Source organism: Malus sylvestris, chromosome 14 (genome assembly GCF_916048215.2).
Source record: "Malus sylvestris chromosome 14, drMalSylv7.2, whole genome shotgun sequence".
In the NCBI taxonomy this organism is placed as follows: domain Eukaryota; kingdom Viridiplantae; phylum Streptophyta; class Magnoliopsida; order Rosales; family Rosaceae; genus Malus; species Malus sylvestris.
This window is the reverse complement of record NC_062273.1, coordinates 15,964,526-15,978,047: the sequence shown is the minus strand read 5'-3', so window position 1 is coordinate 15,978,047 and position 13,522 is coordinate 15,964,526. Positions and strand designations below refer to the sequence as shown.

At 46.1% G+C, this 13,522-nt stretch overlaps 1 protein-coding gene across 1 annotated transcript; it reads left to right on the top strand.

Moving 5' to 3' along the window:
• The first annotated feature begins 1,290 nt into the window (after nucleotides 1-1,290).
• On the top strand, nucleotides 1,291-7,094 carry LOC126599055 (uncharacterized). Its single transcript, XM_050265419.1, has 2 exons — nucleotides 1,291-1,815; nucleotides 2,764-7,094. The coding sequence occupies exons 1-2, from the start codon at nucleotides 1,291-1,293 to the stop codon at nucleotides 6,952-6,954; spliced, it is 4,716 nt and encodes a 1,571-aa protein (XP_050121376.1). The 3' UTR covers nucleotides 6,955-7,094.
• The last annotated feature ends 6,428 nt before the right edge of the window (nucleotides 7,095-13,522 follow it).

Below are 13,522 nucleotides of genomic sequence, written 5' to 3'. Positions count from 1 at the left end.
ATTTTAGTATTTTGTTCTAGAAGCATAATGTGGGCTTTGTGAAGTTACGGATTGCAAATCCATGGGCGGATGTTCCAGATTGATTGTATAGGGTTGTGGACCTCACTTTTAACAGAGACTTGACTTATGGTCAAATGCTACGAATTGATCTTAAATATTAAAATCAATATTGCTAGAGACTAGGTAGGGCTTAGTGGGCCTATATTGGTTAGTGAGTTATCTCAGATAATATATACATTGGTTTACGTGCATAGGACGTCATTGTAGACATTGAAATTTCGTTGAAATAAATGTTAGCCATCACATTAAAATTACATTTGTAAACATTGAAATTTTAGTGAAATAAATGTTGACCATTGCATTAAAACTACAACCTTCACCCAAATTCACCTACAACATACACCCAAATTCACCTACAACAATCCATCCAAATTCACCTACAACCTTCACCCAAATTCACCTACAACATACACCCAAATTCACCTACAACAATCCATCCAAATTCACCTACAACCTCCACCCAAATTCACCTACCCAAATTCACCTACAACATACACCCAAATTCACCTACAACAATCCATCCAAATTCACCTACAACCTCCACCCAAATTCACCTACCCAAATTCACCTACAACATACACCCAAATTCACCTACAACAATCCATCCAAATTCACCTACAACCTCCACCCAAATTCACCTACAACAATCCACCAATTCACCTACAACATCCACCAAAACAAATGGATGGTGGTGGTTCATTCCCAAAGCCTATAAATAGGCTCCTCCATCAAAGAATCAAGAGAGGATTTTTTTTACATACACTTTCTCTACTCCCAAATTGGAAGAGAAGTCACACCACACCAAAGCCTTGAAGCCTCGAAACTTAGAAGCTCTCAAGCAAATCCCGAAGGATCAAGAAAGCCCTATTTGTTCTTCGTGAAATCCTCCTTCAAGATCAAGCCCCAACGCCCCTTGAAGAACTTCCACCCATTCAAGATCAAGCCTCGACGGCCCTTGAAGAAGGTGTTCATCGTTCATCATCTGTTCGTCCAAGATCAAGCCTCGACGGCCCCTGGATCAACAACACTACATCTACATGTTTCAAAGATAGAATCAGAGGCCAAATTCGTAGAAGAGATTGTAACCCCTAAATCATTAATACAAATATTATTTTGTGCACGTTGTTCTTGTCTCATTCATTGCAGGAATTCCGTGTTTACAAATTTGGCACGCCCGGTGGGATTAGTCTCTACCTCTCATCTCTATCTTTGAATCCGCAACAAGCACAAATGGCGTCAAGGAAGGCCCAAGTTGTTCTCGCTGCCAATGCAAGAAACAAGAGTGTCATCACGGCAGGGGGCATCACTTCAGGCATCATAACTCGAAGCAAGGCAAAAGCTCTTTCCGCCGCCTCTTTCGCCCCTTCGTCAACTCCGCCGAAGGCACAAGAGCACCCGAGGTTCGAACCGGTGATCACCCTGGCCTCGCTCAGGGCGCCAAGAGAGGAAAGCCAGAGGAAGTACTCTGAATCCTTACTTTCCGATGCCGACTCAAGCAGCGGCATAGCTATGCAAGTCATGGTTACTGGAACAACTTCAATTGAGGAGCAGCTGGCTCAGATGAATGAAGCAATTGCAAAGCTCACAAGGACTGTGGAGGAAAAAGACCTGCAAATCACAGCACTCGTTAACCAGCTAGATGCAAAGCCCGATGAGAAAGTCAGGCAAGGGGATAATCCAGTAAAGAAGGAAAACGACGAGGATGAGGAACCTCCATTGGAGAACGTCGAAGAGACGCTGAAGCCAGACCAAGCGGCGACACTCATGGGGTCTCTCTCTATCCAGCAGCTGCAGGAGATGATCGCCAACACCATCAAGACGCAGTATGAAGGAAGCTCACATGATTCCGTACTATACTCAAAGCCCTACTCCAAAAAGATTGACGCTTTGAAGATGCCGAGGGGTTATCAACCACCAAAGTTTATGCAGTTCGATGGAAAGGGGAACCCGAAGCAACATATCGCCCACTTCATTGAAACCTGTAGCAATGCTGGAACAGAGGGAGACTACCTCGTCAAGCAGTTTGTGCGCTCGCTGAAAAGCAACGCCTTTGACTGGTACACCGACCTCGAGCCTGAGTCTATCAACAGTTGGGATCAGCTGGAAAAGGAATTCCTCAACCGCTTCTACAGCACGCGCCGCACCGTAAGCATGCTGGAGCTGACCAGTACGAAACAGTGGAAGGAGGAACCCGTCGTCGACTACATAAATAGATGGCGTTCATTAAGTCTGGATTGCAAAGATCGGCTCTCTGAAACCTCTGCCATTGAGATGTGTGTTCAAGGCATGCACTGGGGGTTACATTACATTCTCCAAGGCATAAAACCAAGAACGTTTGAGGAGCTGGCAACGCGTTCCCACGACATGGAGCTGAGTATCGCCAATCACGGAAAGAATGAGCCGATCACCCACTTCAAGAAGGATAAGGTGTTCGCCCCGAGTGTGGACAAGGCCGGAAAAAAGCCTGCCAAGGAAACTTTTACTGTCAACACTACCCCCATCAAAACCCCATCCATGCCTATCAAAACCCCATCCGCGCCTGTCAAGATTTCCTCCAAGACTAAGGCAAAGGAGACAAAGAGAAGTGAGCCTCCTCGCACCCAAGACAAGTATAAAAACACCTTGAGAGAGTTGGAGCAAAAGACGTACCCTTTTCCTGACTCAGACGTGGATGCAATGTTAGATGACTTGCTGGAAAAGAAGGTAATTGAGTTACCAGAGTGCAAGCGCCCTGAAGAAATGAATCGAACGAACGATCCTAGATACTGCAAATACCATCGTATCGTAAGCCATCATGTGGGCAAATGCTTCGTCCTTAAAGAACTCATCATGAAGCTAGCGCAACAAGGGAGAATCGAATTAGACCTTGAGGACACAGCCGCAACACATACTACTACAGTGGCGTTCGGATCTTTCGATCCTGTGCCTCTCCAAACAACACCCGACCATTCCTATCAATGTGCAAGCTACACGGCGCCTTCTACACAACCATCGCCGGGGGCAAACGAACAAGATGCGTATACCGATGATGATGAAGGATGGACATTGGTGACCTACAAAAAAACAAGGAAACCAAAACCACAAGCCACAAGACCAAAGGTGGAACAAGTGAGAAAACACCGTCGCCGCAACAGTAGGAAGCCTAAAAGAAACGTAAAAGTCGATAAGCCAACGTATGCTGGGGAACCCGTGGAGCAAGAGCCACGCATTCCTGTCTCCTTGCGCGAGTACTTCCCGAATGACTTCTTCCAACAGTGCACTATCGCTGCATGCCATATGGTCGAAGTAGAAACGGAAGAACCTTCAAAAAGCAAAGATACCACCACTGAGGGAGAAAAAACTCTCACGCTCGAAGAAGGTCTGCCAACACACTTTAGCATTGAGGAAGCGCTACGATTACCAAAGAAGATGCGAATAGCATTAGCAGCGGCCTTGGAAAGTCCCAATGAACATGAAGTGCAAGAAAGCAAGAACGAAGACTTGAAGCTTCGGCCACATGAATGTGCCACATGTTGTGCCATAGAGGACGCAATCCATTTCACCGACGAAGACTTGCTGCTAGGATCCAAGCCTCACAACCGTCCTCTCTTCGTCTCTGGGTATGTAAAGGGGCACAAAGTCAACCGCATGCTTGTGGATGGTGGATCAGCCATAAACATCATGCCAAAGTCAACAATGACTACAATCGGCATCAAGGCGGATGAGCTGTCCCTAAGTCGTCTACTAATCCAAGGTTTTAATCAAGGAGGACAAAGAGCGATGGGCATGATCCGAGTGGAGATGACTATTGGTGAACTCAAGTCGAGCACGATATTCCACGTGATTGATGCAAGAACTTCCTACGGCTTACTCTTAGGAAGGCCTTGGATCCATGCGAATGGAGTGGTACTGTCCACCCTTCACCAATGCTTAAAATTCCACCGAGAAGGAGTGAAGGTGATCTATGGCGACACCAAACCATTCACTGAAGCCGAATCACATTTCGCGGACGCCAAGTTCTACATGGACGAAGACGTGGTGCCCGAAGCTCTTCCAAAAGAGATCAAATCCACGGGCAAGGCAACACCTAAAAAGCAGGAGCGACAAGCCATGCCCAAGAAGCAAGAAGAAGAAATTATGCCGTCTTCGAGCAAGAACGATAATGAGCTGGCTAGACGTGCAACAACAAAGGGGAGTATGACGCCCTCAAATGGACCAAACACACCCGTCTTCCGATACATCCCGATGTCGAGAAGAAAGAATGGTCAATCTCCGTTCGAATTTGGAGCACACAAAGCCGATGCACAGCGGCATATGGATAATGTAAAGTTGCTCAAGACGAAGGCAGTTTTGCCTCTGACACAGCTAGGCAGCACTAAGGTTGCAAGACTACCACAAGGCTTCATAAGAGCTCTACCGAAGGGGGTGGAACCAAGCTTTCTCCCAACCCAGAGGACCGAAGAAGGTTTTGATCCAAACGCCTATAAACTCATGTCGAAAGCTGGCTACGACTTCGCTTCTTCTTCGGATCATGGAAAAAATATTTCAGACACCGTTAACAATAAAGAACGTGACCTCACCGAGACTCAAAAGAGGTTGAAGAAGCATGGTTACGGAGTTGATAACAACAAAGCTGGACTTGGCTTCACACCAACTGCACCCGTGAAGATCTCAAGCAAAGCGAAAAATGCTAGCACTCAACACATCAGCGTGAGTATTGAACAAGATCATGATGAGCCTAAATCCACCCCTTGGACGTCAGTATTCGATAGGATGAATCGTTCAAGACCCAGAATGTCAGCACTTAATCGCATTGGTGGTCAAAACCGAACCTCCGTCTTCAAGAGACTTAACATGCCAGCATCCCAAAGCTCTGTTTTTGAAAGGTTGTCAAAACCTAAGAGGCAAAGCAACACGACTAGCTCTCTTCCTCGTCAGTCAGCTTTGGAAAGACTTGAAGACAACAAGAAGTTTTTTAGAAATAGGAGGACAGTGTCAAAGGAAGAAAAGCTCGACATGATAGCAGAAAAATGTGATATTCGAAGCTCAATTCCTTCAAGGATGAAGCGCCAAGCAATCTTGGAGGTGGACACAAACGGACCACTGAAAGTAAGAAGGCGCACCATCATCCACACTGGACAATCTTCATGCCAACAAGCCCAAGAGAATGTCATTGAAGAGGAGATCCAAGGCATCTTCCTCGGCACGATCCATAAAGACAAAGAAGATGAAATCCCTAAGGAAGACGTCGCTTCTGGCTCTTTCGACTCAAAATCGCCACCTCGATCGCTGGGGGCATGCTCCAAGTCAAGCGAAGTTGAAGGAATAACTCATGTCACTTCAAAGAAATTACACATGAAACCTACGTCGCATTCACAAATGCACCAGTCGAAAAGGGGGCAAGAAACTATTGGTAGCACACTTTTAAGCATAGATGAAGCTGAGATTGATAACATAAACGAAGCCGATTTAATTCAAGAGGTCATGGATGCAGGACGGAACTTAAATGTTGCCTTTAAAAAATCAGGGGAACTCCGCGCTTACATAGATTTTCGTAACCACAACACCCGAAAGGATGACACCGAAGAGGAATTCCAAGATGTCTTCCACATCACGATCCAAGAAGGCAAAGAAGATGAGATCCCCGAAGAAGATGTCACTGCTGCGCCACCGCAACTTGAGGATGGGGGGCAATCCACGGTCGATGATCTCAAGGAGCTCAACTTAGGCACAAAAGAGGAGCAGAAACCTATCTTCGTGAGTGCGCTGCTAAGTGCAGACGAGGTAGATGAGTATTACCAACTGTTATCAGAGTACAAAGACGTCTTTGCTTGGACTTACAAGGAAATGCCCGGCCTTGACCCTGTCATCGCTGTACATCATCTTGCAGTTAAGCCTGGAACGAGACCAATAAAGCAAACTCAAAGGTGTTATCGATCCGAGCTCATTCCACAAATCGAGGTAGAGATTGACAAGCTAATCGAAGCAGGCTTCATTCGAGAGGTGCAATACCCCAAGTGGATCTCCAACATCGTCATCGTCCTTAAGAAATCTGGACAAATACGTGTTTGTGTAGACTTTCGGGACCTCAATGACGCTTGCCCAAAAGATGACTTTCCCTTGCCGATCATCGAAATCATGGTGGACGCAACCACTGGCCATGAGGCACTGTCATTTATGGACGGCTCTTCTGGATACAATCAAATTCGTATGGCTCTCGAAGATGAGGAACTAACAGCATTCCGCACTCCAAAAGGTATCTACTGCTACAAGGTGATGCCCTTTGGTCTAAAGAACGCTGGAGCCACATATCAGCGAGCAATGCAGAAAATCTTCAATGACATGCTACACAAAAACGTAGAATGTTATGTAGACGATGTGGTGGTCAAAACAAAGAAAAGATCAGATCACTTGAAGGATTTGCGAGTAGTGTTCGAAAGGCTGCGAAAATACAACCTCAAGATGAACCCGTTAAAATGTGCATTTGGCGTCACCTCTGGAAAGTTTCTCGGCTTCGTTGTCAAGCACCGTGGCATTGAAGTGGACCAATCAAAGATCAAGGCCATTCAAAACATGCCCGAGCCAAGAAACCTGCACGAGCTGAAAAGTCTACAAGGACGACTAGCCTTCATCAGACGCTTCATCTCCAACCTTGCAGGGCGTTGTCAACCGTTTAGTCGACTCATGAAAAAGGATGTCCCGTTCGTATGGGACGAAGCGTGCCACAACGCTTTTGAAAGCATAAAAAAAATATTTATCAAGTCCACCTGTCCTGGGGGCGCCTGTGCCCGGGAAACCACTCATATTGTACATCGCCGCTCAGGAAAGTTCAGTGGGAGCACTCTTGGCACAAGAAAACGAATTCCAGAAAGAAGGAGCGCTTTACTACCTGAGTCGAACACTCACCGGCGCTGAGTTGAACTACTCCCCAATAGAAAAAATGTGCCTTGCCTTGGTGTTTGCCATCCAGAAGCTCAGACATTACATGCATGCTTACACCATCCACTTGGTTGCTAAAGCTGACCCGGTTAAATACGTCATGTCCAAGCCAGTTTTGACAGGGCGACTAGCTAAATGGGCGTTGATTCTCAATCAATACGAGATCATTTACGTCCCAGCTAAAGCCGTCAAGGGACAAGCATTAGCAGACTTCCTTGCCGATCATCCAATCCCAGCCGATTGGAAAATCTCAGACGACTTGCCTGACGAGGAGGTATTCTACATTGACATATTCCCGAGATGGACGATGTTCTTCGACGGATCTGCACGAGCAGACGGAGCGGGGGCAGGAGTAGTATTCATGTCGCCACAAAGGCAAATACTACCTTATTCATTCCAACTAAGCGAATTGTGCTCCAACAACGTCGCTGAGTACCAAGCACTAATCATCGGGCTCCAAATGGCGATCAACATGGAAATCACAACCCTCGAGGTATATGGCGACTCCAAGCTCATAATTAGTCAACTCTTGACTGAATATGAGGTGAGAAAAGACGATCTCGTCCCGTACTTCCGACTGGCAACTCAGCTGCTACAAAAGTTCGAGGCCGTAACACTAGAACATGTGCCGAGAAAAGAAAATCAAATGGCAGACGCTCTCGCTAACCTAGCCTCGAGTATGACACTAGGAGAAGACGAAGCGGCAGACGTGCCAGTTTGCCAAAGATGGGTCATCCCCCTCACCACCGAAATGCTACTAGATGATACAAATGTCATCTCGGTACTTCCAGTCGATGTTAAAGAATGGAGACAACCATTGATTGACTACTTAGAGTATGGAAAACTTCCAAATGATCCTAGACACCGCTCTGAAATACGTCGACGAGCACCTCGCTTCCTCTACTACAAAGAAACACTCTACCGGCGCTCTTTCGAAGGAGTACTTCTGAGATGCCTAGGTGAGGAAGAAGCCAATCAAGCCATGGAAGAAGCGCACTTAGGCGTGTGCGGGGCGCATCAATCTGGACCAAAGCTACATTTCCAGCTCAAAAGAATGGGTTACTACTGGCCAAGTATGGTGAAGGATTGCCTGGAACATGCCAAAAGGTGCCAAGCTTGCCAATTCCACGCCAACTTCATACATCAACCACCTGAACCATTACACCCTACAACTGCTTCGTGGCCATTCGATGCATGGGGACTGGACGTCGTGGGACCAATTACTCCAAAGTCATCTGCAGGAGAAGCCTACATCCTAGCTGCAACAGATTACTTTTCCAAGTGGGCTGAAGCCATACCCCTAAGGGAAGTAAAAAAGGAAACTGTTGTCCGTTTCATCAAAGAACATATCATCCACAGATATGGTGTGCCTCGCTACATTATCACGGACAATGGAAAACAGTTCTCCAACCGACTTGTAGACGAGCTCTGTGAGAAATACAAGTTCAAGCAGCACAAGTCTTCCATGTATCATGCTCCGGCCAACGGTCTCGCGGAAGCATTCAACAAAACATTGTGCAACCTCTTAAAGAAGGTGATCGGCCGAACAAAGAGGGACTGGCATGAAAGAATAAGCGAAGCACTTTGGGCATATAGGACGACGCATAGGACTCCTACCCAAGCTACCCCTTATTCTCTCGTATATGGCGTGGAAGCTGTTTTACCGCTAGAAAGTCAAATCCCCTCACTTAGGATGGCTATACAAGAAGGTTTGACTGATGAAGAGAATGCAAAGTTGCGCCTTCAAGAGTTGGAATCACTTGACGAAAGAAGGCTCGAAGCTCAACAACACCTGGAATGCTACCAAGCACGGCTATCCAAAGCATTCAACAAGAAGGTCCGCCCAAGGTCTTTCCAAACTGGAGATCTCGTCCTTGCATTACGAAGGCCTATCATCACAACTCACAAGACAAAAAGCAAGTTCACATCAAAGTGGGATGGACCGTACGTAATACAAGAGGTCTACATAAGCGGCGCCTACTTAATCATGGCAGAGGACGGCTTGAAGATCGGTCCCATCAATGGCAGATTCTTGAAGCGTTACTACCCCTAAAAGGCGACGACCAGACTCCTAGCCTGCATGAGCCTAAACTGCACACGGCACAAGGCTCCTGGCCCGCAAGAGCATAAACTGTGTACGGCAAAATCATCATCAAAATCACTATAAAAAAAAAAAAAATCATCGTTCATTCGAACTACGTTATGACTTGATCCCTCATCAACCGGGGGTACGTAGGCAACTTGAAACTTCAAAACTTCAAGTACAGTCACATCACCAACAAAAACACAAACACTTTGAAGAATAAATAGCAATTCAAGATATGAATATTTTATTTCTTTAAAGAAATGATTTGGTTACAAAGCCATATTACAAAGGTGAGCACTACGCCAACGTCACCACCAAGGGAAAACTGTGACCAAAAGACATTACACAGCAAAACCCCACCTGCAACACATGGTGCGCACACCCGAAGCAAGTGGACCTCCAAGTCAGCCACGCGACCTCGTCCGCAAACACCTTCTTTTCCGTTGACTCTTCTTCTTCCTCTCATAAAAGTTGCACAGTCACCCACAAACGAAAGGAAGACCTGCAGATGCACAAAATCTGAATCCAGATGTGGTGTTTCTCTCTCTCTCCTTTGCAGCGACGTCTCTCTCTCCAAGCCACAGCAAAGACGAACCTGTAGCAACAAGAATGAAGCTGCAGCGGTTGAAGACGGGGAAAGCAACTCGGCCTTGTCATTCGAACCTGCACTCGCATTCACTTTCTCTGACCGAGTCAAGCAGAGCAGACTTTTGATGCCTTCCTAGGTTCTTCGCCGGTTTAGCAACCTCAGCCTGACAGAGCACTATATAAAAAATAAAAAATAAAAAAATATATATATATATTTATATATGCGGCAAACCGTCCTCAGCAATAAAACATACCTCATAGAGTGAAGGCAGCGCCCTCCTTCCTCTTCTCCATTGGTGGAAACATTTGCAGCGCCGTCGAGGACGATAAACGGAAGCCCGAGCGGTTGTAGCAACCATGCTGCAGTCCTTCATCCTTCCGTCCTCATACTCTCATGCAACTCTCCCTGAAGCTTGCAGGATAATGAAGTTTGTTGTTGCTGCCCTAATTTTGATGATGGTGAGCTTTTCCTCTGCCGCAGTGAAGACTTCGGATGAACACGATGAACATAGACGTGACCGACTGCAGGGTGATGGGGTTGAAGAAGCTGCACCACTTTTTGTCCAACACCGAGCTCACCACACGGCAGACGAGAAGAGCACGTCGCAGCAAAGAAACAGGAGAGTGCATTTAAGATTCAGGGCAGTAAGCTGGTGCAGTGTCTATGTAAAGACTACGCAATGCCCTATGTATGTATGCATGTGTGTATGAATGCGTGTGTATATATATATTGGTCTCAACAGGCTGCAAATAAAACCGGTTTGCATGTAGTGCAGTGACTGTGCAAACAGTGATCCGCATGCGATACAGTGACTGTGTAAAAAAGCAATCCGCATCCAATGAAGATTGTGATAAGGTGATTGTGCAAGTGAAAAGATGGTCCGCATGCGAGAAGAACGCAATGCAGTGAGGAAGGCCACAAAAAAAAAACCAACTGTGCTATCGTCAAGCCACTCACGAGTGTGTATTACTATTCGCAAGTCAATAATGGAAAAGGAAATGGGTGGTGATGACAAAATGATGCTTCCAGTCACCATCTAAAAGAAATGGGTGCACTAGTCACCATCTAAAAGGAAGTGGGTGCATAGGGAAGTAATGCATCTTAGTCAGATATGCGTTTTGTTTGCGTTTCAACACAACATACTGAATAAAATAAGGCATGTCCATTAATATCTCCGAGAAATTACACGAAAAAAAAAAAAAAAAAAAAAAAAAAAAAAAAAAGCCTTCACGAATGTCACTTGTGTGAAGCCTCAGTACTTGGAGCCTTGGTACTCGGTGGAACCCTAAAGGAGGGAGGCACTGAAGATAGCTTATTCGGAGCCTCAATACTTGGTCGAATTCCAGATGACGAAGGCAAAAAGTGCCTCCGGAATACATCCACAAACTTCCGATGGTCACTTTGAATTCGACCTTCGGAGTTCGTCAGCTGATCAAGCTTCCTCTTCATGCTCGTCGAATAACTATTTGCAAGCACATGCAACTCTCCATTCTCACGCTTGAGCTGCCTAATCTCTTGACTAAGAGCCGCCACCTCGGCTGTCAATGATTCAACCTGGCGAGTTCGAGCAAGTAAGCGTTGGCCCATGTTGGAAACAGAGTTCGCACACTGGACACTGAGAGCCTGGGACTCTTGAACAGCTAACTCATCGGACCGTCGTGAAAGTATCCTATTATCTTTAGGAGTGATGAGGTTTCTAGCTACAACCGTAGCCGTGGTTGCATCCCTCATCACAGAGTCCTCAACTGTAAGAGGGCCATTAGAAGAAAAAAAAGACGGGCGCCATACATTACCCTGACGCGGTGCACCTGTGTCACTGCTAAGACTCAAATCTAAGCAAATGTTAAAAGGGGAAGCCATTTTCAAAAAATACTAAAAGAAAAAGGTTGGATGAAGCAAAGAGTAGCAGAGATAATTTTTCACGGGCAGGCAATCTTCAAATTTTGCGTGTTGAATACAATTGACACCTCTTAAAAATGAGAGGCAGCACAACCATTTGTTCGTAAATCGAAGAGACACCACTCTCCGAATTTCAAAACCCGGATTTTCCTGCGTAAAGTCCGTCGACACTTTTCAGACACAATCTCAGCTTTCGGCTATCACGTGCAACTTTGTCAGATATCACTGACAAAGTTGAAAACGCGTGAGGTCCATTATGCCAACTACCACACTTCTGCCGACAAGCGTGGGTGACAAGGCCACGCTCGCCCTGCCACTTGATGTTGAGAGCTCACCATATAATTCGACCTCCATCCCATAGCAAGACACGCATCCAGCCTGACCCCTTTCTTCCTTGCCGAAGACATCTGCAACCAAAACTCAGTTTCTTCCTCCCTGAAAACACATCCAGCCTGACCTTTCTTCCTCGCCGAGGGCATCTGCAACCAAAACTCAGTTTTCTTCCTCCCTAGAAACGCCTCTTCAACCAAGCCACACTAGAGTAAAGGTATCTCATATCATTGGGGTTGAGAGCAAGAGTATCTCATAGCATGCTTTCTCCCTATCCTTTTCTTTGTCCTCCCTCTTCACTGCGAAGACAAGGATAAAGAAAGCAATATGTCGGAACCTCCACTCAAGCTCCTGATGATGCAGGTGAAGATGATGCAGATGAAGATGATGCATCGAAGCATATGGAGACAAGCACGACGAATGCATGTGCTGATCGTCCGCTACTTCTTCAAAAGCAAAAGTATCTCATATCACTGGGGTCGAAAGCAAAGGTATCTCATATCATGCTCTTCCCCCATCTTCTCCTTTGCCCTTGCTCTTGCCTGCTGAACAAGGAGAAAGGATGCAATCAGTCGGAACCTGAAATTAAATGTCCGACCAGGAACTGATTGCCCGGAACCTTTGCCTGGTTACTTACCTAGCGTTGCTCTCGAGTGCTCATCTTCAACTGCTGATATGTCTCGAATCCCCTCAGCAAATGCTTCAGGAGTGTGGATCTGTTAACATCGGCGCTTTGCACTGAAGCTGCCAAGCATGGGTGAGTCGCTGAGAGATTGTGCTCCGAAGAACCATTTAAAGGCAAAAGGTTGCACACCGCTTCAGCTATGCAAAAGAAACAAGCAGAGAAGAATGCAATACAACGAGCTGGAATAAATCATGAAGCATGAAGCCCTTCCCTGCATAACCACACAATCCAGACGGATGAGTTCAAGTAAAGATCCAAGCTGGACAGCGTTGCTCTAACCAAAAGGCTCGAGAAGCTTTAACAACCCTTCGCTGGCACCGTCACCGAAGAGCAAAGCCTCGATAATCCTTAAAGATCAAGTCACCAACTGGAAGAAGAGCCCATCAATCTTGAAGATCATACTGTTGACCAAACTGCTCAGGGTTCATATGAAAATGCTGCGAACTTCCTTGATCTTTCAAAGCATGCATGTCCTGAAACTGCTCGTGGTCATGTTTAAGTTCGAAATCAAGCCTCAACGACCCTGACTCAAGATCAAGTGTCCACCACCCTTGAGTCAAATCCAGTTCAAGATTAAGTCTGTGGAAAGTCCGTTGGAGGAAACCAGAAAACTCCTCCAGCCTAGTTCAAGATCAAAGCTGTGGAAAGTCAACAAGCACAACAAAATACGTGCCGATTCATCCATTATCAAAGCCAAGGATCGTCTACTACGTGAGGCTCCTTGTGGTCCAATTTCATCCAAGATCAAGCCTCAACGGCCCTTGAAGAAATTTCAAACAAAATTCAAGAACAAGCCTTAACGGCACTTGAAGAAACTCCCAGACCAGTTCAAGATCAAGCCTCAACGGCCCTTGGATCGACATCTACATTAAGGGACTTCAAAACGCATCTTCTACACGTGGCAAGCACATGTATACTACGCGCCTTGAAGTGGGGGCATTTGTAGACATTGAAA